Consider the following 27,418-nt stretch of genomic DNA (forward strand, 5'->3'; position numbering starts at 1 on the left):
AGTTGGTAGTCACAATGTGCTGCTCATACTGCTGTTTTAATATGGAAGACGGTGTATGATCTGTGCCTTGGGGTACTTTTATGTAATTGATATCAGTAGAAGAGTTGAGAAACACTATTCTAGACCAGAGCTGAATCCAGTGTGGCCATCACTACATGACTGGTCATGCTCACAACTTTGTCATCTTGACCAAAGTGAGCTTGACAAAGAGGACAACAAGCGAGCCTTTAGGACCAAAATGTCTGGTCATATACAACTGCATAACTATCTCCAAAAATGTTCCATTTTTTTCCCTCACTCTATGTAGATTTAGGGCACAAACAAACAACTGAAAAACTTGTCAAGCTCAAATTAGTACCAGTTGTGCCGTTGGCTTCCAACCATGTATGAGACATACTGCTGCTTGCCTGCAACTTGTGCCATCAACTGGTCACAGATTACATTTCCTTATGCCATCATAACAGCCAGGTAAAAATTAGACCAACCAAGAACACCTATGGAACAGTATTTGGAAGATATAACTTTTCTTTGTGGACTTTTTAGTGTAATGATTTTAAGAAAATGGGTGTTAAAATGACTCTTTATGAAGGAGTATTGCCCTTAAAGGGAATATTTCAATAGAACATGTTATTATTAACAACTATTTAATTCAAAATTTTATGTAAGCATATTTTAAAAAAAAAAATTGACTTTATTTTTAATTTCTTATGTCCTTATCAATATATTCAAAATTAATCTTGAACATAGCAGTTTTTACTGAGTCTCTTAATGGACTGACACTTCCTGTACAGATCAGTTTTCATCACTGATCACGTTATTATCACAGGCAAGCTTACCATGAAATGTTACACCTAGAAAATAGATAACCAAAGATCCAAAATCGATAATAGAAAATAGACATAATTCATCTACCTCCACCCTCTACTTCCCTCCACAAACACCTCTGCACAGGTCATAACAACTCTTTCTAATACAAGTCAATGGAAATTTCCGGAATACAGTTTTCTGAATTTGTGAATGCTACATTGCATATTTTATTGTGATTAACAGACCACAACAATGATGTCTACTGAATGGTGTATTTGGTTTAAATCATATTTCTAGTATTGTTTTCAAAGGTACGTCCTGGCAATCATGGGGACACAGGAGCTGTGCCCAGCACGATCGCCACTGGGGACTCGGCTTTCTTAACAGTCACTGCATTGTCCCTGGCTGTTTAACCCCTTAAATTCTGAGATCAATATCAATAGCAGTATTAGGGGATTGGGAGAGGGCTCACATTCCCTCTCCCTGCTGGTCGATGACTATGTGATGTAATCGTGAAGGCCCGTTCGTTGCCATGGTGCCCTCCGGGTCACCCAGCTATGAGAAGCCTCAGGGATCACACCAGGAGCATGATCCCTGATGCTTCTGACAGTGCAACTCTGACAGCTACACTGTATTGCAGTGATCGTGCATTGCAATAAAGTGTGGCTGTGATCCCAGCAGTGAAAGGTAATGTCCAATTTAGGGACTAAGCAATAAAGTTTAAAAAAAGTATAAAAAAATATAGAAAAAAAACCCACAAAATAAAGAACAAAAAAATAAAAGAAATTCCAATAAATAGTCATATTTATGTAAAAAATAAATAAATAAATAATACATATCTGGTATCACTGCATCCGTAACAACCTGATGAATAAAACTGCCCCTTTGGTGAACACCATAAAAAAAAATCCTGAATTGCAGCTTCTTCTTGATTCTGCCTCAGAAAAAGTGGACTAGAGAGCGATCAAAAAATATTATGTGGTCCAAAATGGTATATAAATCCATCTCACAGAAAACAAGCCCTGACATGACTTTGTCAGCTGAAAAATAAAAACACTATAGCCTTCAAAATTGAATGATGCAAAAAAAAGCATTTTGTAAAAAGTATTTTTTAGTGTGATAGTAGCCAAACCTAAAAAACCTATGTAAATCTGGTATCGCTGTAATCGTACTAATCAGAGAAACAAAGTCAACTAATCACTTAAATTGCAAGGTGAATGGCATAAAAAATAAATTAAAAAAGCCAATTCTTCAACTGCTGTTGCTTTGCTTATTCTGCCTCCCCAAGATCACAGTACAGAGTGGCTCATATGTATCCTGCGCTTTATGCTGAGCGCTTACACTGGGGACTGTTACATCTCGTGGCTCTCCTGAGGCAAAGACTGAGGCAGTCTCCCATTCCTTGCCTGCCACGAGCACTCCTGCTCAGCAGCGCCGAAGGTCTGCCAGACTGCGCAGTGTGCAGGAGATACCTGCTCAGAGAGGCAGCAGAAGGGTGACACCTAGTGGTTCTCCTGTTACAAGGAGTGAAGCGGTCTCCCATTCCTGGCCTGCCGCAGACTCTCCTGCTCAGCGGCCCCGAAGGTCTGCGAGGCTGCGCAATGTGCAGAGGTTTACTGCTCAGGGAAGCAGTGAGATTCCCGTTATCTCTCCACATTGTGAGACCGAGGATCCCGCCTCTATTTCCCAGAGGCAGGAGGGTGAGCATGTGCAATGCGTGGTGGGTCCTGATTCGCTCACTGACGTCACACGGCTTGATGACAAGGCTGGTGACGTGGTGAATCCTGACTGGCCAGGCTGGGACGTCGTGGACCCTGATTGGGTCAAGTCCGTCATCTCCGCCTCGCGCCCGCCCTCGGGTGGAGCTGCACCTCCTTAAAAGCTCCTCCTGCCATCATGGCGGCGCGCGACCGTCCTTCTATGTTTGGATGTCTGGCAGCGTGCTGCCACGCCACTGCTCAGGCATTACTGTCTCTTGTGGGCTTGGCCCTTGCTGCTCCGGCAGTACCTCGTTTGCAGGCCGTGTTCCTGCCTTGCTGCTCCGGCAGTACCCCCGTCAACAGGCCGTGTTCCTGTCCCAGGTGAGCTCCTCAAGTCTCCATTGGACTCACCTGGTTATTGAAAGCACACGTGCGTGGGCACCTCTGTGCTACCCTCGTGCCATATTCTCGTGACTTCCACAGGCACACGTGCGTGGGCACCTCTCTGCTTCCCCGTGCAACAGGTACACCGAGCCGTGAGATCTGTGCCATACAACCCTCACGGGTTAGGGCAGATCGGTGTACATAGATCGTCTGTGACATTCCAGACGATCGCTAGCAGCAACCCGCTCACTCTTCACCCACCATAGCGGCGGTCCCTTACACCGCACAGTGGACCTTGACCGGCGGAAGCAGTCCATTTCCCATCTTGGCACGCTTCCCCGGGTCCCCCTCGTAACAGGGGACCACATATAAAATTCTGAAAAACATGATTCAGACAAAATTCCAAATAGAAGATTTACTGTAATGAGGCAGAGAGAGTCACTTTGAACTCCTGTCTGGCCTGTGGCCCAGCTGTGTCTATCTTTTTATGCGTCTTTTTAGGTGTGCAAAAAAGTGTGATCATCAACAGTTTTGCTCACGGAGTTATTTGCAATTGTTGATTCTACAACATTCATTGATTCATTGCTTTTGACTACATGGGTGTTTCTCAAAGGCTAAATTGTCACTACACCCATAGCTGAATTCCCAATGTGGTCACTTGAGGGTTTTTTTGCTGTTCTGCCACTTAGCGGCTCTGCAAAAGGAGTCCGCAAACTGTTCTAGGAATATCTGTGCTCCAAAAGTTAAATGGCGCTCCTTCCTTCCAGAGCCCTGCCAGGTGGCCAAACAGTACTATGCAGTCACATGTGGGGTATTGCCACATTCAGGAGAAAATGTGTAGCATATTGTGGGGCCTTTTTTTTTACCCATTACCTTTGTGAAAATTGGAGATCTGGGGTTAAAACAACATTTTAGTGGTAAAAATATCATTATTTTTTCTTTGCCTCCAAATGTTATATAATTTTGTAATACACCTGTAGTGTTAATATGCTCACTGCACCCGTGGATGAAATCATTAGGCGTGTAGTTTGTAAAATGTTGTCACTTGTGGGGGGTTTCTGCTGTTCTGGTACCTCAGAGGCTCTGCCAATGTGACACGGCACCCGCAAACCATTCCAACTAAATCTGAACTCAAATATACTTCTTCACTTTATGTTGTGCCTCAAAAGTAGTTTTCGACCAGATATGGGGTATTGGCATACTCAGGAGGAATTGTATAACAAACTGTATGTCCATTAACTCCTGTTACTCTAGTGAATTTGAAAAATTTGAGGTTAAAGTAACATTTTTGTTGTTAAAATGGGGGGTTCAAAGTGCTCACCAAATATCTAGATAAATTCCTTGAGGGGTCTATTTTCCCAAGTGGGGTCACTTGTGGGGGAGCTCCACTGTTTAGGCACATCAGGGAGTCTCCAAACGCAACATGGCGCCCGCTAACGATTCCAGTCAATTTTGCATTCAAAAAGTTAAATAGCGCTCCTTCCATTCCAAGCCCTGCCGTGCTCCAAAACTGTAGGTTTCCACCACATATGGGGTATCGGCGTACTCAAGATAAATTTGCACAGCAAATTATATGGTGCACTTTTTTCTTATTATCCTTGTGAAAATTAAAAATTTGAGGCTAAAATAACATTTTTGTGGGGAAAAAGTAACATTTTCATTTTTTCCTTCCACATTGCTTTAGTTCCTGTGAAGCACCTAAAGGGTTAATAAACTTCTTGGATTTGATTTTGAGCAGTTTGAGGTCTGCAGTTTTTACAATGGTGTTACTTTAAGTTTTTTTGTGTCACCTAAGCTTCTCAAAGTCACTTCAAATGTGATGTGATTCCTAAAAAATGGTTTTGTGAATTTTGTTGGAAAAATTAGGAATTGTTGATGAACTTTGAACCATTCTAACTTTCTAACAAAAAAATTATGCTTCAAAAATTAGACATGTGGGAAATGTTATTTAGTAACTATTTAGTTTGACATAACTCTCTGGTTTAAGGGCATAAAAATTGAAAGTTTAAAAATTGCGAACTGTTCACCAAACTTCTGATAGCTTCACAAATAAACCAAATAAACACAAAAATATCTTCTTAAATTTATAACTATCATGAATTACAATATGTCTTGAAAAAACATTCTCAGAATCACCCAGATCCGATGAAGCGTTACAGAGCTATTACCAGTGACACTGGTCAGAATTGAAAAAATTGGCTTGGTCATGAAGATGAAAACAGGCTAGAGGAGAAGGGGTTAATATTGAAATAAAATAATTATAACTAATATGTTAATATTCATATTTAACAAAATTAATTTCAGCATATTGGTTTGGCCCTCCACACCAGTCACAGTATCTCATGTGACCCCTTAGGAAAATGAATTGCCCACCCCTATTTTAGGGTATAGCTTGAACTCGATGGATTATGTCTACCTTCAACCTAAAAAAACCTGTTAAACTTAATATCCAGCACTTTCCTAAAACCATTAATCTAATAATTCTAGACCATGAAAATGTTTAGATAGAAGTGTTATCCCATTGCTTTACAGTTATTATGTTTCTAGATAATTATTTCATTACGCATGAATGATCATAAATTTGTTTTCATTATTTTTTATTTACTAATCACCCACAACCCAATTAAAGTCTCTTCTTCATACTAAAACGACTTTTCCTTCCTTTTAGCCTCTCTTGTACTGTTTGGATTCTGCAGCCTTCTCGTGGCCATTTTTAAAATTGGCTATGATTCAAGTCTTTACACATGTAGGCAGCCGATTAGTATTGTCTTTTCCGCCATTGAAATCATCTTTATAATCATACAGGTAACACATTATCGGTTTATGCTATACTTTGCTCATGCATTAGATTTAATAATGTGTGCTTTTTGGTTTGTTTATTAGGCTTTTTTACATTTCATAAGTTGTAGTTTTGCAAAAAAGATAAGAAAAACTTTGTTCACTGACTTTGCTGATTGCTTCAGGAGAGGATACCAGATTAACCATGTACAGGGCCGGCCCTGGGCAAAAGAGTTCCAGTGGGTACCTTTAACACATACCACAATTCATGATTATAATATAGAGGTTGTATATATATATATATATATATATATATATATATATATATTATATGAATAATACAATCCACATAAATAAATTCCCCCCTCATGCGCTCTCTTCCCGTGCGCTCTCTCTTTTCCCCTTATGCACTCTCTCACCTCTGCTCTCTTCACCCCCTCTTCGATATCTCCTCTATGCGCCCTCTCTCTTTTCCCCGTGTGGTCTCTCCCCTGTGCTCTCACTTCTTTCCCTGTGCAGTCTCTTCCCTTGTGCAATCTCTTTCCAGTGCTCTCTATTCTTCCACTTTGCAGTCTCTCTCCTGTGCTCTCTCCCCTGTGCTCTCTCTTCTCCCCCTATGCAGTCTCTCCCCTGTGCTCTCTATTCTTCAACATTGCAGTCTCACCCTTGTGCTCTTTCTTCTCTCCCTGTGCAGCCTCTATCCCATGCTCTCTTTGCTCCCCCTGTACAGTCTATCTCCCATGCTTTCTCTTCTTCCCCTGTGCAGTCTCTCCCTCATGCTCTCTCTTTTCCTCCCTGCACTGTGTGATGAGCACAGCATCCTTACTGCTGAGTGGTGTCCCAGTGATGCAGGAGATCAATGCTGCTGACCGCAGGTGTCAGGTGACATCACTGGTCTCTGCTTCCAGCCTATTACCATTCATAAGCCAGTAGCAGTCAGGGTGCTGCACTTCCACTGTTTGTCCAGGGCCCCGGCACTTGCCCAAGTGCAAAGGGTTGGGGCGCCAGCCCTTACCATATACCTATTAATAAAATTAGATACCATGTTTTGATTCCATTACAAAACATTTACGCTGCATGTAGTTATGTATGATCTTGAATCAACTTTACATTTGTAGATATATGGCCAAGATATTAAGGCCATTTAAAGAGCTAAATAAATTATCACCTATCCACTGGATTCAAAGTTTACGTCTACATGCACTAACTAAGGTAGTGAGCATTTGGCAATCTTGATATCTTCATATACAGTAGTGACATAGTGACGTATACTTTGAATTGCGACAAACTGCACCACATAATTCTTACAGCCAGTTGAGAACCAGTGTAAAATGAGAATAGATAGCGATGTGATCCACTCCTAAATAGCAATTGATAAGAGAGCAATTGTAGGAAAATGTTAATATTTCTGTTAGTCGAAGGTCATCAAATACAAGTGTTGGTAACTATTTCAGCTCCTGATTTATAGACATACTGTATGGCCAACTTTACATGTTACATGGTGATCTTCAATCAATTATTTGTTTCACCATTGTATTCCCCTTTATGGCATGAAATTAGAAGATAATAATGTTTTTCTTTTGCAGACCTCTTTTCTGTGGATTTCATGCAGGGACTGCATCCAGGTGCAACACAATATAAGTAGGTGGGTATAGAAAAATAAAGTATTATTACATATATACATATATGAGCTGGATATTTAGAATAAAAACTGATATATTGTGGAATAAAATTAAAAAGATTACCCTGGACTTATAGGAAACCAACCAGCAGGTTTTTCAGATATAAAGTATAGGCACTGCCATACTGGCGCTAGGGTGCTCATTGAAATCATACCTTTAGTTTAGAGATTTGATACTTGATTGCTGAAAAATCCTTTATCAAACCTTCAGAAATGACATAATTGATGCACTGTCTTGAGCATCGGGGCGGGACTTTGTGGGTCGGGTTCTCAAGAATGCTTTCTCCTCCTGGCTTGCCTAATCTTCTTTATTTAAATTTTGCGCTGAGACCACCCTTGCCACTGCTGGGGCCGTGTGTTTTCTGAGCAGGCGCAAGTTTTTGCCCAGCTACGTGGATGACTCAGGAGGGCAGCGATCAGCGTCGAAAGTAAGAACAGGAGCTCTAACTGAGGACGCCCATCAGATTGGTCCCAAGGATTTACAGGGGGAGTCAGGGGATAATATGCATCTTTGTAGAATGCAGCACAGGCGCTGCTTAAGGTGCTAGTTTTGGTTTAGATTTAAAAAATCTGGAAACTGTAAGTAGGATCAACCCTCCCGAGCCATCTATATGGGAACACAGGTAATAGAAAGTTGAACAAAATGATACCTTAATATCTGTGATCCAATGTCTTATTCCAGAAAAATCCACATTCTTCTTAAAGGGAACCTGTCAGCAGAAATTTTGCAATAAACCTAAAAGATTCCCCTTCTGCAGCTCCTGGGCTGCATTCTAGCAAGTTTCCTGTTGTTATTGTGCCCCCTTTGAGACCAAAATAAATACTTTATAAAGTCTTACCTTTTTGTATGCTAATCTTTTTTTATGTACACGGGGGCGGGCTGTCTTGTGTACGTTAGTCGCCCTCCTGCCGCTTTACGCCGTCCCCCATCGCTCATTTCCATAACTGAGGATGCCGCCCAGTGCTCCAGAGGTCCCCACGCATGCCCAGTGCCACTCTTGCGGTAGTGAGCACTGTGCAGTGTGACCGCTGGTGACGTGATTGCGCAGGCGTGAGATTATGGCCGGCGCTGTGATTGTCATCAGCAAGTACCCGCCCATAATCTCGTGCCCGCGCTTTTCACTCTGCCTCCACCGTTATGCTGCTCCACTTCTCCCATCTATTTCCTGCTCCAGGGAAAGATGGGTAAGAGGTGAGGTGGGTTCATCTGGCCAGTGCTTGCACAGAACAGTGGAGGCAGAGGGGAAAGTGTGGGAACGAGGGGTACTTGCTGATGACAATCACAGCACTGCCCATAATCTCACGCCTGCGCAATCACGTCACCAGCGGTCACACTGTGCACAGTGCTCAGTCCCGTGAGAGTGGAACAGCGCATGCGCGAAACCTCAGGAGTACTGGGCGGCGTCCTCAGTTATGGAAATGAGAGATGGGGGACGGCGTAAAGCGGCAGGAGGCCGACTAACGGATGCAAGAGAGCCCGTCCCTGTGTACATACAGTCATATGAAAAAGTTTGGGCACCCCTATTAATGTTAACCTTTTTTCTTTAAAACAATTTGGGTTTTTGCAACAGCTATTTCAGTTTCATATATCTAATAACTGATGGACTGAGTAATATTTCTAGATTGAAATGAGGTTTATTGTACAGAAAATGTGCAATCCCCATTTAAACAAACTTTGACCAGTGCAAAAGTATGGGCACCTCAACATAAAAGTGACATTAATATTTTGTAGATCCTCCTTTTGCAAAAATCACAGCCTCTAGTCGCTTCCTGTAGCTTTTAATGAGTTCCTGGATCCTGGATGAAGGTATATTTGACCATTCCTGTTTACAAAACAATTCCAGTTCAGTTAAGTTTGATGGTCGCTGAGCATGGACAGCACGCTTCAAATCATCCCACAGATGTTCAATGATATTCAGGTCTGGGGACTGGGATGGCCATTCCAGAACATTGTAATTGTTCCTCTGCATGAATGCCTGAATAGATTTGGAGCGGTGTTTTGGATCATTGTCTTGCTGAAATATCCATCCCCTGCGTAACTTCAACTTCGTCACTGATTCTTGCACATTATTATCAAGAATCTGCTGATACTGAGTTGAATCCATGCGACCCTTAACTTTAACAAGGTTCCCGGTGCCGGCATTGGCCACACAGCCCCAAAGCATGATGGAACATCCACCAAATTTTACTGTGGGTAGCAAGTGCTTTTCTTGGAATGCCGTGTTTTTTTGCCTCCATGCATATCGCCTTTTTGTATGACCAAACAACTCAATCTTTGTTTCATCAGTCCACAGGACCTTCTTCCAAGATGTAACTGGCTTGTCCAAATGTGCTTTTGCATACCTCAGGCGACTCTGTTTGTGGCGTGCTTGCAGAAACAGCTTCTTTCGCATCACTCTCCCATACAGCTTCTCCTTGTGCAAAGTGCGCTGTATTGTAGACCGATGCACATTGACACCATCTGCAGCAAGATGATGCTGCAGGTCTTTGGAGGTGGTCTGTGGATTGTCCTTGACTGTTCTCACCATTCTTCTTCTCTGCCTTTCTGATAATTTTCTTGGCCTGCCACTTCTGGGCTTAACAAGAACTGTACCTGTGTTCTTCCATTTCCTTACTATGTTCCTCACAGTGGAAACTGACAGTTTAAATCTCTGAGACAATTTTTTGTATCCTTCCCTGAACAACTATGCTGAATAATCTTTGTTTTCAGATCATTAGAGAGTTGTTTTGAGGAGCCCATGATGCCACTCTTCATAGGAGATTCAAATAGGAGAACAACTTGCAAGTGGCCACCTTAAATACCTTTTCTCATGATTGGATACACCTACCTATGAAGTTCAAAGCTCAATGAGGTTACAAAACCAATTTAGTGGTTTAGTAAGTCAGTAAAAAGTAGTTAGGAGTGTTCAAATCAAGAAATTGATAAGGGTGCCCATACTTTTGCACCGGTCAAATTTTGTTTAAATGCGGATTGCACATTTTCTGTTAGTACAATAAAACTCATTTCAATTTAGAAATATTACTGAGTCCATCAGTTATTAGATACGTGAAACTGAAATAGCTGTATTAAAAACCCAAATTGCTGTAAAGAAAAAAGGTTAACATTAATAGGGGTGCCCAAACTTTTTCATATGACTATAAAAAAAGATTTGCATAGGAAAAGGTAAGGCTTTATAAAGTCTTTATTTTGGTCTCAAAGGGGGCACAATAGAAACAGGAACCTATCCAGAATGCAGCCCAGGAGCTGCAGAAGGGGAATCTTTTAGGTTTATTGCAAAATTTCTGATGACAGGTTCCCTTTGATATGTAAATGAGCTGTTAAAATCTATGGGCCGGAGACAGATCTCCTCAATAATTTGCCTTTGCAGTTTATTAAATGTAAGGGCGCATTACCAGCATGAGAGATGTGATGATTGACAGCTAAAATCATACTCAGCAGAACTGATCTTTATCTTATTTACTCCAAAACATACTAATAGGGAACCTAGATTGTGAGCCCCAATGGGGACAGTGTTGCCATTGTATGTAAAGCGCTGTGGAATTAACAGCGCTATATAAATGAATAAATATATTATTATTATTATTATTATTACTAGTGATGGGCGGACTCGCAGATAATCAGAACAGGCGGACTTAATTGGATTTTAAAAACAATCTGGTTCCGGTCTAGAATTGATCCTGGATATCTGGCCGAACACAGGTCTCCATATAACTCTATGGGGACCAGAATACAGCGATTAAAAATGGAGTAGAAGGGATAGGGGGATAGGAACAGGTGTGCCATACTTGCCAAGGTTCCGGTGCAGCGGCTGCCCATTCACTTCCGGCCTGCTCATTAGGCTCATGCATTTGTACTGCTTTACCCACCCACCGAAATCTGTGACTGGTTGTAGTCAGACGCGGCCCCACTCTGAGTGTCATCTTGTTAGCTGACTGCTTTTAATCACAGACCCTGTGTGCATCTATCGTGGTATAAAAATAAACAAATTAAAAATTGGCGTAGTGTTCCCCCATATTAATACCCAGCACAGATAAAGCCCACAACTACAAGTTGCAGCCCCCATCTGTACGCTTATCTTGGCTGTGTATTAGAATAAAAGGAACTGTATGCAGCTTTTTCATTTTTAAGGTATTGAAATAAATTTAAAAAAAGATGTGCGGTCCACCCCAATTTTGTAACCAGCCATGATAAAGCCCGACAGCTGGGGGCTGGTATTCTCAGGCTGTGGGGTATTCTCAGGCTCACATTATTGGGAGCTCCCAGTCTAAGAATAGCAGCCTGCAATCGCCCAGGATTGTCGCATCCATTAAATGCGACAATCCTAGCCCTTTACCTGACTCTAAAGGCCGCTTTACATGCTGCGATTTAGCGATGTCGTTGTGGTCACGGAATTCGTGACGCACATCCGACCGCGTTAGCGATGTTGTTGCGTGTGACACCTACGTGCGATGGAAAACCATTGCAAACACGTGCAAAATCTCTAATCATTGACATGCTCCCCTATTCCCAATTATCGTTGCTGCTGCAGGTACGATGTTGTTCGTCGTTCCTGCGGCAGCACACATCGCTATGTGTGACACCGCAGCAACAAGGAACCTCACCTTACCTGCGGCCACCGGCAATGAGGAAGGAAGGAGGTGGGCGGGATGTTCATCCCGCTCATCTCCGCCCCTCCGCTTCGATTGGGTGGCCGCTTAGTGACTTTGCTCTTTAGAAAGGAGGTGGTTACTCGGTCACAGCGACGTCGCTCGGCAGGTAATTAGTGTGACGGTTCCGCGCGATTTTGTGCGCCACGGGCACCGATTTGCCCGTGACGCACAAACGATGGGGGCAGGTATGCACGCTAGCGATCTCGTTAGCGAGATCGCAGCATGTAAAGCGGCCTTTACCGATTGCCTTGGTGCGGTAACAAATGGGGTAATAAGAGGTTAATTACAGCCCACAGCTGCCAATAAGCCCTAGATTAGTAGTGGCAGGTTTTTTTTGTGACCTCCCCATTACTAATCTGTAAGTGAAAGTAAATAAACACAAACACTGAAAAAATACTTTATTTGAAATAAAAGACAAAACCACAAACTCTTTCACCACTTTATTAACCCCCACAACATCCCTGCAGGTCCGACGTAATCCACACGAGGACCCATGACGATTTCAGCTCGGCTACGTTACTGAAGGCACAGCGTACGATCATGGAACATGACCGAACGCTGTGAGGTTCAGGCAGAGACTGAGGTGCGATGAGCTGTGACATCACTCAGGTTAGTTGCGGTCACAAATGGAGGTTGCCACGGACTTCCACCTATGATCGCAGATAACCTGACCCCAGGTGACCTCAATGAACTCTCACTGAGTTCACAGACCTGCATCTCCTGGTAGAAAACTTTGTTTTTTGCCAAGAGATGCAGATTTGATGCTGACATTTTTTTCACCATATTCATGCATCCAATCTACACCTCCCAGCAAAAAACGCCTCACTACCATATGCGGCCCATAGATCTAAACAGGACATTTACATATTAAGACAAACTTGCATTTCTCTGGAATAAAACATCAGATTGCAGAGTTTTGTCACTGGTAGATAGAACTTCTTCCCCTGCATGATGTTGAGTAATCATAAACAGGAGGCATCATGTAGGGGGAGAGAGGCGAGAGTTTAGAGCAAGCCTTCTCTGTGTGACACATGTAATGACTCATCATAGCCTACACTACTCCATAGTCTCTTCTCCTCCTATGAAGAGTACAGAGCTATGTGTCATTGCAAACACCTCTACCAGCTTTCATCTCATTGCAGTCAATGAGGTGAGAGTGGGTGTACAGCAAGGCTAACAGGGCCTTGAGATGCAATCTGCAAGAGGTGTTTATAACCATACAAAGTTCTGCTATATTCCTGCCTCTCCCAAAACTTAGTGCTAGGAGGTGAAAGCTGTTAGAAGTGTTTGCAATGACATATAGCTCTGCCGAACGCTACACAGTAGATGCAAAGACTACTGGAGGGAGTAAGCTGTGTGTCATGACATGTCTCACACAGAGAAAGTCTTTTAAGGTTTTCTGGAGGCAAAAATTATTTTTTTACATACCCCCAGAGACAAATCTTTGTTAACGCCCTTAGTGTAGCTTAGCATAAATTTAAATCTAATCTTTAATAACTAGTATATCTGCAACAGAAGTGATAAATTATAAAATACAAAAATAGATTCTCTTCAGCTCTGCAGCTATTCATTGATGTGGCCAATTTAACAATTTAAAGGTCTTCTTTAAATTAGTAAGATACAAGTTTTACTATCTATTGCATGATTAGAATGCTTTTTCAGCATGACAGGTCTCCTATAAATGGGTTGGGTTGCAGTAATAAAAGCAATGTATCCACCCCCCCATTCCCGTATATGATAATTGGTAAGTTGGGTGCGGTCCATGGTAGAATATGTAGGCCGACTCTTAAGTAACAATGGAAATAGTGTACAGATGAAAGTTTCCAGAATCAACAGTTGAAAAACTTTTAAAACTTTTAAAACTTAATTCAAAATTAAGATAAAGTATAAAGATTCATATTGAAGATAATATTATAGCAAAGATAAATAGATACAAAATTTAGAAATACATGTCCTATGAATTTACCAGCAAATCATATATTTATTAATCCTTTGTGGGTTCAAAACATTTAGACCATGTGTTTCTGAATTTATTTACCTTCATTTTGATTTTAAGTCCTTTGATAAAATGAAGTTTTAAAAGTTTTTCAACTTCGGATGCTGGAAACCTTTGTCTATCCTTTATGTGCTGTTGCTTGAGGTGTAGTACCATGCACAGTGAAGCTGGATCAGTGTTTCCTGTGAAGATCTGTTAAAACAAAAAGGTTTTGGTACCGTGTTAGCCAGCTGAAAAATGATTGATTGCTCTCAGTGAGAGGAACAAAATTAAAATTTTGTAGTTGTGATAGCCATTAAAAGGTAACTAAAATAAAAATGAAATATGATGTTATAAAGCAAGCTTTCGAGACATCTCAGGTCTCTTCCCCAGGCATGATCATACCATGCCTGAGGAAGAGACCTGAGATGTCTCGAAAGCTTGCTTTATAACATCATATTTCATTTTTATTTTAGTTAGCCATTAAAAGGTATCACAACTACAAAATTTTAATTTTGTTCCTCTCACTGAGAGCAATCAATCATACTGTGAAGATCTGGCATAGGTAATTCTTGGTATTATTATCAATAGGGATGAGCGGACCTGTGGATGTCCGGGATCGGACAAATTTTATTCCAAATATCAGTCTGGGTACCTGGACTTTACCCAAACTCGAACCCCAACCTGGACCCCTTAAAAGTCAATGGAGACCCAAATGTAAGTGCAGTAATATGGTCCTAGTAAGGGCTTGGTTAGTTGTAAAAGGATGCAAATGGGTGTAGGAGCAAGACAATTATACATACCATGTTTCACCAAAGACAAGACAACAGTCAGACTGCTGTACTAGACCGCTGTTTAAATAAAATGCATATTCACTACTTCCCCCACCCACCATCTGTGACATCAAATGTGATTGATTGCAGACTGCTGTACAGGCCCCCTGTTTAAACAAAATGTATATTCACAACTTCCCTCACCCACCCTGTGTGCGTCTGTGATTGGTTGTAGTCACTCTGCTGTATTCCTGCAATTCTCCCACTGACTGGCTTGTCTCCTAACCCAAGCGTGATAACTGCAAATGTACTGTAAAAATAAATAATTTTAAAAAATTATTTGAAGTACCCCCTATTTTGCTAACCAGCCAAGGTAAAGCAAACAGCTGGGAGCTGAAATCAGGCTTGGAATGGGCCAATATCCATGGCCCTTCCCTGCTTGGTAATATCATCCCTCAGCTGTCAGCTTTACCTTGGTTGTTTAGCAAAAATAGAGGGGACATGTCATGATCCAGGCCAGTATCTGCCACTGTGGTATCTCACAATTCCGGCCTGGTCATGTCAAGGATTAATTTCTCCCTGCCTTGCTCTGGTTCCGAGACGCTATATCTTGGTGCTGCACCTCTGGTTCAGCGCCAGTGATAGTCTATGTCTCCTAGTGTAGCTGGCTCTGTTTAGGTACCCAGTCTGTCCTGCTGTGCACCCTCTCCTGCCTAACCTGTGTCTGTCTATCATCTCCCAGCCCTGTCCTACTTGTCATACTTTTTGTTTGTAATTTGGACTTCCTGGTACTTGACTTACACTCCCGTCCCTGACATGGAGCTGTCTCTCCCTTCGGAATGTTCTATTACCATTAAGCTCCTGACACCTTTGCTTGCTTCTGACCCTGAGTTTGTTCAACCCTCGTACAATGTTTTGACATCATGTTGCTGACTCGGCTCTCTGACTACTCTGCTACCATTGTGGTGACTTTGCTGCAGTACTCCGGGTCACGTCTTAGTACAGCGTGACATTACTCTGCTGCCACCTTGTGGTGTCTCTACTGTACTACTCCAGGCCACGTCTTATTGCAGCGTGACATTATCACTGGCTGGCGAATTAGTACCGTTACCTATTCCGAATAGACCCTTTACTCATTTGTCTATGGATTTTATCACCGATGTACCTATTTCTAATGGCAAGACTGTTGTTTGGGTGGTGGTGGAGAGGTTCAGCAAACAGGTGCACTTTGTTCCCTTGGCAGGTCTACCTAATGCAGAAACACTGTCTAAATTTTTTATTGAACAAGTTGTGCTGTTGCATGGCGTTCCTATGTACATTGTGTTGGCCCGAGTGTTGCAGTATGTGTCTAAATTTTGGAGGGCATTTTGCAAAAGATTAGGTATCGACTTAACCGTCTCTTCCTCCTACCATCCCGAGACCAACGGGCAGATGGAGAGAATCAGTCATTGGAACAGATTTTACGGTGTCTGGCTTCATCTCAGCAGGATGATTGGTGTTCTTCGTTGCCCGTGGCCGAATTTGCTTTCAATAATCGAGTCAATCAGTCTACTGGCACCACCCCATTTTTCTGTAATTACGGTTACCACCCTCAGTTTGGTGAATTTTCTAGACTGGATTCTGGGTGTCCAGGGGCTGATTCGGCAGTTCAAAGGCTGGGGGAAGTTTGGAGGGAGGTACAGAAGAACATTGGGTTGGCCCAAGGCAGACAGAAGAGCTGTGCTGATAAGGGACAATCTGTAGGATCTAATTTTTAAGTGGGGCACAAAGTGTGGTTGACTACTAAAAACATCCGTCTAAGACTTCCCGCCGCTAAGTTGGGTCCCAAGTTTATTGGTCCGTACGAGATTGTCAAGGTTATCAACCCTGTGGCCTTTCGTGTGCGCTTACCACAGTCATTTTGCATCCCCAATGTGTTTCAAAAGTCTCATCTCAAATCGTTTGTCCCCTCCTCAGCTGAGGTTCCAATTCCTCCCCCTCCCATTTCTGTGGATGGTCAGACAGAATATGAAGTTGAGTGCATTGTCGACTCTCGGATTGTCCTTAGCTCGCTTCCGTACTTAGTACATTGGAAAGGTTACAAACCAGAGTATCCATCTTGGGTTCCGGTGTGATCAGTCCTTGCTAATCGACTGGTTCGTGCCTTCTATAGATGGTTTCCTGGGAACCCTGGGGCCCAGTGCCCCCCCCCTTGAGAGGGGGGGTGCTGTCATGATCCAGGCCAGATTCTGCCGCTGTGGTGTCTCCCAGCTCTGGCTTGGTCATGTCAGGGGTTAATTTCTCCCTGCCTCATTCTGGTTTCCGAGATGCTATATCTGGGTGATGCACCTCTGGTTCAGCGCCAGTGATAGTCTATGTCTCATAGTGTGTGTAGCTGGCTCTGTTGAGGTACCCGATCTGTCCTGCCATGCACCCTCTCCCACCTAACCTGTGTCTGTCTGTCTTCTCCCAGCCCCATCATACCTTTGTTTGTAGTTTGAACTTCTCGGTCCTTGACTTATACTCCTGTCCCTGACTTGGCTCTGTCTCTCCCTTCAACTTTCTCTATTACTGTTCGGCTCCTGATCCCTTTGCTTGCTTCTGACCCTGAGTTCGTTCACCCCTCGTACATTGATTTGACTTCCTGTTGCTGACTCGGCTCTCTGAGTACTCTGCTGCCATCTTGTGGTGACTTTGCTGTACTACTCCGGGTCACGCCTTAGTTCAGCAAGACAGGACGACACAATTTTAATAAATAAATATATTTTTATAACGTAACACAGACAACTGGGGGCTTGTATTATCAAGCTGGGAAGGCCCATGGTTATTTGGTTCCTCTTACAGCCTTAAAATAGTAGCCTGCATCCACCCCAGAAGTGGGCATCCCTTACTTGCACCAATTCTGACACTTTGCCCAGTTGTCTCCAATTGTCCTGGTGTGGTAACAATTCTTTGGGAGTTGATGTCAGCTGTGAATTGACAGCAGGATTCAAGTGTAAAGTTAAAAAAACACAGACACAGGAAAAAATAATTATTTTAAAAAACAGTCCCTGACTCCCTCATTAACCAATTTATTAAAAAAAAACCCATGAAGATCAGTCGTAATCCACGGAATCAGATGTAGTCCAATAATGGGAACCTGAAAGACATAAAAAGAGAGGTTAAATAAATAAAAACAATGCACAGTCTCTGTTGTACCACTTTTTTAAGTCCACCCCCCAAAAAAACCCTGGAGATTCGACATAATCCATTGTGAATAGTGATCCCATGACATCCGGCAAAAGCAGTGATGGTGTCAATAACCTTACATGACCTCACCCCTCTCGCAGGGTATCGCGGAGGGCAGTGACAGACCCAGATTTTACCACAGGTGCTGACAGCAGTGAGTTACTGCCATCACCGCTCATGACAAATGACTGTGGGTGACCTATGAAGCCTTGTTCACTTGAATCAGGCTCCATAGGATCCACAAAAGAAAAGCCGGACGTCATGGATCATTATTCGCAATGGATTACATTGAATCTCATTTTTGGGGGGGAGCTAATAAAGTAGTGAACGATGGACTTTGTCTTGTTTTTATTTATTTAACCTCTCTTTTTTTATGTCTTGCAGGATCCCATTATTGGACTACTTCTGATTCTGTGGATTACATCTGATCCTCATGGTTTGTTTGTTTTTTAATAAATTGGTGAACGAGGGAGTTGGGGAGTGTTTTTTAAAATAAAATATTTTTTCCTGTGCTCATGTACAGAAGATGGAAACCCTAGAGACCCAATGCTGGTCACTAAAAACAAATAGCTCGATTCACCATTGGCTATTTATTGAAGTCGCTTTTGTTTTATTCTATTGTGGTATTCACTTACTTTTTGGCAAAAAATTCTACAAAATAGTACATGCTCTTCATGAATTTGGCATAAAATTAAAAATGCGCTTTATTTTATGCATTTAACTGATTTTTGCAACTTTTCAGCACCAAAGGTTAAAAACCTTTTAAAAAGTTACAAAAATGCCCCAAATTGAAATCTCCTCCAAAAGGAAAAAATACTACATTGGGTATGAAATTGTCTAAAATTTCTGTATAAGCAAAGTTGAGAACTTAACACCTTCATGACAATACTATTGTCATTGGTTATGTCCCCCCGCTTACCGCGGGCTTCAGCAGTGAACCCGAGGTAATCCCAGAACATGTCTGCTGATCTGATCAGGAAACATATGCAACTAACATCCATCGATCCACCCACCCCTGTTAACCCCTTAAATTGAGCTGTCCAACACTGACTTTGCAATTTATAGGGTGACAGCAGGAATTGCATTATTACCCGCTGCCATCGGCAGGCCTTGTAATGTGAAAAAATTCGGAACACCAAAATTACGATATTTTTTTTTGGTCACCACAACATTGCATTAAAATGCAATAACAGGAGATCAAAATGTTACATCTATCCAAAAATGGTATAATTAAAAATGTCAGCTCAAGACGCAAAAAGCTGTCACTGAGCAGCAGATCCCGAAAAATGATAAACGCTATGGGTCTCAGAAAATGGCAACAAAAACGCAATTTTTGTTTTTCACAAATTTTTTAATTTTTTTCACCACTTAGATAAAAGTAAAACTATACATTTTTGGTATCTATGAACTCATACTGACCTGGGGAATCATACTGATACATCAGTTGTACTATATAGTAAACATGGTGAATAAAAAATCATTGTGGAATTTCACTTTTTTCACAATCTCTCCTCCTTTGGATTTTTTCCCCATTTTCCAGTACGCCATAAGGTAAAATGAATCATGTCATTCAAAACTACAACTCGTCCCACAAAAAATAAGCCATGATATGGCTATATTGGGGGAAAAAATAAAAAAGCTATGGCTCTGAGAAGAAGGAGAGGAAAAAACTAAAATAAAAAACAGAAAATCACCCGGAGGTAAAGGGGTTAAAAAGTAGCACAAAACATAGAGAATAAGGCGCAAATACTAAAGCCACCAAAAAGTAATAAATTACTCCAGAAAACTGTAGAAACATGTTGCCTGAGAGTTTGCCACAAAATTATACAATCTAGCAAATCATCTGTGAACTAAATAGTGTTTTATGTTAACACAATGCTAAAGATCTACGAATGGTTATGAAGCCATTTGACAACAATTTGTTGTCCATTCTACAGTGTGAAAGATTATTTACAAGTGGAACACGTTAAAGACAGTTAACAATCTTCCCAGTAGTGAATGCCCTAGAAAATTCATCTTTAAAGACCTCATACCAACTGTCAAACATGGTGGTAGAGGTTGATGATTTGGGCTTGTTTTGCTGCTACAGGACCTGGATACCTTGCAGACAATAAGTTGACCATGAACTCCTCAAGATTTCCAGTGTCAAATTTGAGGTCATCTATACAAGAGCTAAAGCTTGGCCAAAACTGAATCATGCAGCAGGACAATAATCCCAAGTACTCCAGCAAACCTTCATGAGAATTGTCTGAAACATAAAAGAATTAAGGTGTTGCAATGGTCTATGCAAAGTACAGACCTCAAACCAAATTAAATTCCTTTAAAATGACCTTTCACATCTTTTGGCATTATAAATTGTACATTACTACACATAGTAGCAGGAATGGAGATAAAAACATTTTTCTTGTTTTTATTTTTTCCAAGGAGCCGAAATTACTCGTGCCTAATTTGTTACATTTTTTATCATTTAAATTGCTAAAATATAACCTGTAATATAATGATTATAAACAGGGGATGTGAGACAAACAAAGCATATAAAACATATAAAACCCTTAAAAAGGGTCAGAAAACCAATGTCAGTGTGGATAGTGAAACTATGACAAAATGGATGCCTCTGTATGAATTTGGGTTAATGTAATAAATCCCCCCTATTACAAGGTATGTAAAGGTAGAAATGGAACAATCCCACCGGTATGAAGTCCTGGTCCGGTGTAGATATTCATAAGAGGATGCTGAATCTCCAAAAGGGAGCTAATATGTATAGCTACACCATACCCCTTAATTGCTGACCCGCAAGTGGCGTGCTCGAGAGTCTCCCTACGCGTTTCGTTTACAGACTCATCAGGGGAGCTTCATTTAGAACAGAGCACAATAGAAAAATGCCTCCTGAACAGAGGTAGACGCCAGCAAACTGGCGTAAACAAAACGCGTAGGGAGACTCTCGAGCATGCCACTTGCAGGTCAGCAATTAAGGGGTATGGTGTAGCTATACATATTAGCTCCCCCTGGAGATCCAGCATCCTCTTATGAATATCTACACCGGACCGGGACACCATACCGGTGAGATTGTTCCATTTCTACCTTTACATACCTTGTAATAAGTGGGGTTTATTACATTAATCCGAATTCATACAGAGGCATCCATTTTGTCATAGTGGATTTCACTATCCATACTGACATTGGTTTTCTGACCCTTTTTTAAGGGTATTATATGCTTTGTTTGTCTCACATCCCCTCGTTTTAATCTGTATATTAAAGGTTATATTTTAACATTACCAAGCTACCAACCTTCTCAAACACTGGGTAACTGCTCTTGATATATTGTCATTTAAATTGCTGTTTCATCTCTTCACCTCTGTGAACATGTACTTTCAAACCATTATGACACCCATTGAGCTGAAAGAAATTAAATAACCCGTTGAACAAAAAAAATGTAACACAGTAGGACCCAGTTTTTTTGGTGACTTGTATGTCCACAACAATCTCTGATGCCTGCACCTCCTCAGCACCCAGGTCAGGTTCACAGGTCTTGTTCACCACAAAAACATTATCATGATTATCCTTAATTGGGTAACAGTTTCTTCAGTGTGTTAATAGGTTTAAGCTCCTTGCCCTCCTACCTGATTTCCACCTCAAACTTTCCCTGGCTCAAATGGCTACTACTACTGCCAGTGCCCTTACCACCGCAGCTTACAGAATCAACGATAAAGCTAGGCATTAAAATCGTGTTCTCCATCTGCTCTGGACCCATGTCATCCAACAACAAAGTCTGGCTTAATTTATTTCACTAAATTAACTAAAAGAAGTTGTTCTGCTGTAGTATCTTCCTTAGAACTTGAGGTGCTTTGGTTTAATGAACTGTGGGTAAGTACAGAAACAGGTTTCATTGCCGAAATAGAAATTCCGCTCTGTACAACATTAAACGGGTTTTCCAAGACCAAAGAAACTTTTATCTAAATCCCTATCTTTATAGGTCCATAATTGAAACTAATTTCTAATTTGCTTTTATTAAAAACTAGAAGGTGGCCCGATTCTAGCGCACTGGGTATTCTAGAATTTATTGTGTAGTTAATGTATGATTTCTGTTATATATATAGATGTTGTTGTGTGTAGTTGCCAAGTGTTTGTGTAGGACGCTGTAAATGTTCTGGGTGTTGTCTGGGTGTGGGGGTGTGTGAGAGCGGTGTTGTTTGTGTGTTGCATTGTGTGTGTTGCGTTGTTTGTGGAGCGCTGTGTGTCTGCAGCATTGTGAGTGTGTGGTGCTGTGCGTGTTGCACGGTTTCTGTGGGTGTGTGGGTATGGGGTGCGTGTGTGTGTTTTGAGGGGAGGTATGTTTTGTGCAGTGTGTGTGTTGGAGGAGTAGTCCTGGGGAGAGAGGAGTATAATACGAGGAGTAGTCCTGGAGAGAGAAGGGGTATAATAGGAGGAGTAGTCCTGGGGGGAGAGGAGTATAATAGAAGGAGTAGTCCAGGGGGGAGAGGAGTATAATAGAATGAGTAGTCCTGGGGAGAGAGGAGTATAATAGGAGGAGGAGTCCTGGGGAGAGAGGAGGATAATAGTAGGAGTAGTCCTGGGGAGAGAGGAGGATAATAGGAGGAGTAGTCCTGGGGGGAGAGGAGTCTAATAGGAGTAGTAGTCCTGGGGGGGAGGTGTCTAATAGGTGGCGTAGTCCTGTGGGGGGAGGTGTCTAATAGGTGGAGTAGTCCTGGGGGGAGGTGTCTAATAGGTGGAGTAGTCCTGGGGGAGGTGTCTAATAGGTGGAGTAGTCCTGGGGGGAGGTGTATAGGTGCCCAATGTATGCGGGGGGCATGTCCGAGCGGGCAAAGTGTGTGGGGGGCTGTGGCCGAGCGGACAAAGTATGCGGGGGGCGTGGCCGAGCGGGCAAAGTGTGTGGGACATGGCCAAGTGGTCAAAGTGTGCGGGGGGCGTGGCCGAGCGGGCATAGTGTGCGGGGGATGCGACCGAGCGGGCAAAGTGTGCGGTGGGCGTGGCCGAGTGGGCAAAGTGTGCGGGGGGCAGGGCGGGTCGAGTTGAGCGGCCAATGCGACGGTTGTCACAGTAATGACGTCATTTTGGAGCAAGACAGACAGACAGAATAAGGCAATTATATATATATATAGATTCCCTAATTATATTATCTGACCGCTATTCTATTTTATTTACCTACTTCCTGTGTGCTGACGCTTCATTTAAAAATCCCAGTGCATGCTGGGATACTCAAACGAAGCATCATCAGGGGTCAGAGGTTGTACTCATTGGCACAGAAGGCCAGTGTGATATGCATTTGGAACAACTGCCTGGATGGCTACTGCCAGCAGTGGCGGTGGTATTGCTGTAGGGCTTTTTCCTATCATTCTACCACATACACTGCCCAAGCCACATTTTGGTTTAACATGCTTTTTTTTTTTTTACACAAGTATAATATTGAATTAGCATCCAAAATTTTGTTACCATACTTAGCCAAACCAGAAAAAATGTGGAATCATCCAAAAATTTTATGTAGGGTTCATGTGATGGACAGAAAAGGATAAATGAACAACAGTCTACATGTAATAACTGTGTGGTATGTATGTCTAATTTAACAATTTAAAGGAAAGTTGTCCACAGATTTTTCTTATTTAATCTGAAAACAACATTATTTAGGTCAGGAGAGCCTGAATCCAGTGATGTGTCACGTGTGTTGTAGTTTCTACGTTCCTGATGTGGTAGCCATGCGCGAGAGTTGCGTTTTCTGTGCCTTGACACACTATAGAACATAGTGTTGAGTGAGTGATAGTGCGAAGTTGTAGTATTAGTACCTCTGAGTCCAGTGCTTTCACCTCTGGAATTGCATACTGTGTGATACCGCCTTTTTTTCTTACCTGTAATAAAGAAAACAGTCCAAGGCTTAAGAAGAACGTCTCTTTTATATTCGGATAAAATCACACACCTGAAATAAGTTATACATTCTCCATTTTCCTCTTTACAATGAACCAGCTCTTCAGTGAGTTACAGATGGCACCTTATTCTCTTCAACAGAGGCTACAGGAAAGTAGGGGGAAGGCTGGATTATCCGCATCCTACAGATATAAAGCCACAGGGGTCCAGGTTTGCCGCTGTGGCCGCTACCCCAATTCCAATGTCCTTCAGCTGGGCATCCCTTCTTCACTAAGGTCTCCTGGCTTATATACAGTTTAACACTTAGCACTGCTACATCTCCATCAGAGAAGATAAGCAGTCTATGAAACATACACCAAGCAGCCCATTAAGCTATGCATGGATGGAATCAGGCTTTCTTTTCCTATGTTATGGTGCTATCACATAATATAGAAAAAAAATCTGCTGACAGATTCCCTTTAAACAAGTGTGCAGTTAAATACAGTATCTTGATTTACTGTAATAATTAGCAAATTTTGGGTTAAAGCGGAGTAATTACACATGGTCAAAAAGAACCGTATGAAATAAAATGTCAGGAGGAAGGAACACCACCTAAAAATGCTGTAACAAAATAGTTACCCTTTTCAAACCATTATTTATCCCTTAAAAAATAGGTTGCTACATAGGTATCTGACGCCCTGGCCTATCAGGTTGTCACAGGATATTGTGCAATCTGCCCTTCTGTGCAATATCCACCTCCTCCTTGGTAACGGGTCCCTAACCAATAGTGTTGCCAAAACCAGCTAATCAAAATCCTAGGAACACTCTGCACCACACCCACCAGACACACCAGTGGACGGTCTGAGGGGACTAGGGTCGCCCACTTGGGGTGTTGGTTAAGGGAAAATCAGGAGTGTCAGGCGTAGGCCAGTGTAGTGTTGGAGGTGAAGGAGAGAGGAGGTCAGGAGTTGGGCTCCTTGGAGTTACTAGGTGGCAGACGTTGGTCTGGGCCTAGGAGCTGGACCCCTGGTTACAGGGGATCATGACAAGGGGCACGGAATTGTCGTGGAGGAAAGCCGGCGGCCTTGTACCATCATGGGCTGGGGTCAGGACACGACGGGGTACGTGGACCCTAGGTCAGGCAGTAGCTTCAGGCAACCTGACAATTGACCCGACGAGAAGGGAGCCTTCAAGATTGGCTCTCCACCCGCTCTAAAATCGGGGTACTAGAGCAACAAGGCAGATAGGACTTTCCACTAAAACGGTCCAGCAAATTCCAAGCGTGAACCCTGAGAGCAAGCTCCCACAGTTAGCCACACTGGGGAGCGGGACCGACTAGTTTCAAGCTACCGGGGCCAACAAAGAAGCAGACTAAGTGCCAGGGAAAATGTCACAGATCATCAGGCAACACCATCAGGGACGGGACCCAAACTAGCTCCCCTAAGCGGCAGCGGTGTCCAGAACTTTAGTTTACCAAGTTGTTGGTGTCAGCTTCATGGACTGAGTGAGTACACAACTGACCCTTCCACCCCTCAACGGCACTTCTCAACCCCTTCACCGGGTCCCAGGGCATCCCCCCTACCCGTGGAGGGTCGCAACACCTGGCTACCCCTGTCATCACCCCGGGTACTCCCCAATGGCAGTGGTGGTACTCCAACCTTACCACACACCACGGGTGGCGTCACGAACTGCAAATTCACCATCCCCTGTAAATACCCCCTTAATTCGAGTGGCCGCACGACCCCCGGGTCCGGACGCCCCTTGAGCTAACGCGGATCCGGATCCGAGCAGCCCGGCTGCTGATTTGGGGGCGGCACACCTCGAAATTCCTGGTGTCACAAACAGGATACAAGCAAGACCCACTTACCTGGGTGATGTGCGCCTTGAAGACCGAAATCCGCGTGTCAAGATCCCGTTCCCGCCAATTCCGCCTTCTTTTCGCGCTAAAAACGCCATCTTCCCCGCGAAAGTGCATGAAGCAGAAGCCCCGCCCTTCGTCCTGCGTGTGAGGCTGGAGCCGGAAGTTCCCAGAGGGCCACAGCATCGAGAGGAGTACTGAGTGAAAACCGAGGGGGCGTGACGGAATGTAACTACAGCGGAAGAGAAGCAGGGACTCCAGGACTCTGCCATAACGTTCCTGGACAGCGCAGAGGCAAGATGGTGGAGCAGAGCTGGTCACCGGAACGTGCTGTTCCCGGGACCGCGACCTGGATCAAACAAGAAACGGAGCAGCTGTGTAGTAGAATGCGGATGCAGTTCCTGTTTATACTTGACCATTGGAGGGAGGAGATGAGGAGCCTGGCGATGGCGGTGCGAACCCGTGAGATTGACATCCCACGCGAGCAGGGGGTAAGCGGTTACCCAGTCCCTGTTGAATACCCTAATCCGGCCAATGCGGCTGTGGGATGTGGACCGCCCCCGCTCTCGGTGAGCACTCCACCGCCACCAACCCCGTCCTCGGCGGACGCCGAACTGCCTACTTCCACCCCGGCAGCGGAGCCTTCAGTGCCTTTGTGTGAAACTCCAGCTGCGGAAACCCCGGTTCCGTCCCTTGACCTGGTCACGACAGTGATCACCCCGACACCGGCCAGACCAGACTCGGCCGCATCACCGGGCCCGTCCTCAGAGGCGGAGCACCCGGACTCTGCAACCCCGTCTGCGGAGCAGTCAGTTCTTCTGCTAACCAAGGCGGAAGTGGAGCCTGGAGGGCTGCCAGTTCCACTGCCACGAGGCAACCCAACGGCTGTAGGGGCCGCAAGAGTGCATCTGAAGCCAGAGCCAGCTAGGAAGCCGAGGCCGGATGCCGACGCCCCCTACTGGGAATGACAACACCCAAGATTGAAACCAAAGATGACGACTCCAGATCAAAGACAGCGGGAAGCAGTTGCCCGTGCACAGAGGGAGAAAGAACACCTGAGGAAGGCCACTTTCCACGTCAGGGGGCCATGGCGCAGGCGCCTTGTAAGGCGGTTCAACCCTGAAAGAGGGTGAGGTTTCCTATGGGAAGCAGATCTCTCCGAGGAGGTGTTCGTTGCCCGAAGATATATAGAGCAACACCTCCCGAGAGACCACCCGGGCCATAATCTGGAGCCAGGAGAGGTAGCTGGATACACTCGGCATTGGAGTGAACGGGGCTGGTACGCCCTTGATATGAAACGGCTCGCTATGGTAAACGAGCAGGTTGTGCCAGCCGCCGCTGTCAATTACCAGCCTCCCAATGAGCGGTTCCAGTAGTTTAATGTTTTAGCAGAAAGTGTTAGGTATCTGTGCCTTCGTTTGTTGTTTTTCAAAGTTTATTATTTTTATTTTTCATATAGAAAATGTTAGTAGATAAACACCTAATCAACCGGGTCTAAATGAAAAGAGTGAAAATTACCTGATTTACGAGAAGATTTCTTATAGTTTTACCCCGGTACATAGACTGCGTTAAGTATATATAGTAAAAATGGACCACGGTCACAGGACTGGTTGTGACCAACACAAACTTGTGTTTTTGTAAATAGTTGCACCTCCTGTGCCCAACAGAGTCATCTATCACAACGCCCGGGACCTTAACCTGGTCACGGACCCACAATAGGTTTGCAGGGGGTCAGGTTGTTTGGGTGGC

The 27,418-nt window shown here is 43.5% G+C and overlaps 1 protein-coding gene across 2 annotated transcripts in view; it reads left to right on the forward strand.

Moving 5' to 3' along the window:
* Positions 1–27,418, forward strand: part of LOC142311318 (proton channel OTOP3-like) — a 99,381-nt gene that overhangs the window by 28,358 nt on the left and 43,605 nt on the right. For both annotated transcript variants that reach the window (XM_075349630.1, XM_075349629.1), the window contains exons 3-4: positions 5,560–5,696; positions 7,256–7,314. In XM_075349630.1, coding sequence (XP_075205745.1) covers positions 5,560–5,696; positions 7,256–7,314 — 196 coding nt within the window. The remainder of the gene's footprint in view (positions 1–5,559; positions 5,697–7,255; positions 7,315–27,418) is intronic.

The sequence above is a fragment of the Anomaloglossus baeobatrachus genome, chromosome 5, assembly GCF_048569485.1.
Source record: "Anomaloglossus baeobatrachus isolate aAnoBae1 chromosome 5, aAnoBae1.hap1, whole genome shotgun sequence".
Lineage (NCBI taxonomy): Eukaryota > Metazoa > Chordata > Amphibia > Anura > Aromobatidae > Anomaloglossus > Anomaloglossus baeobatrachus.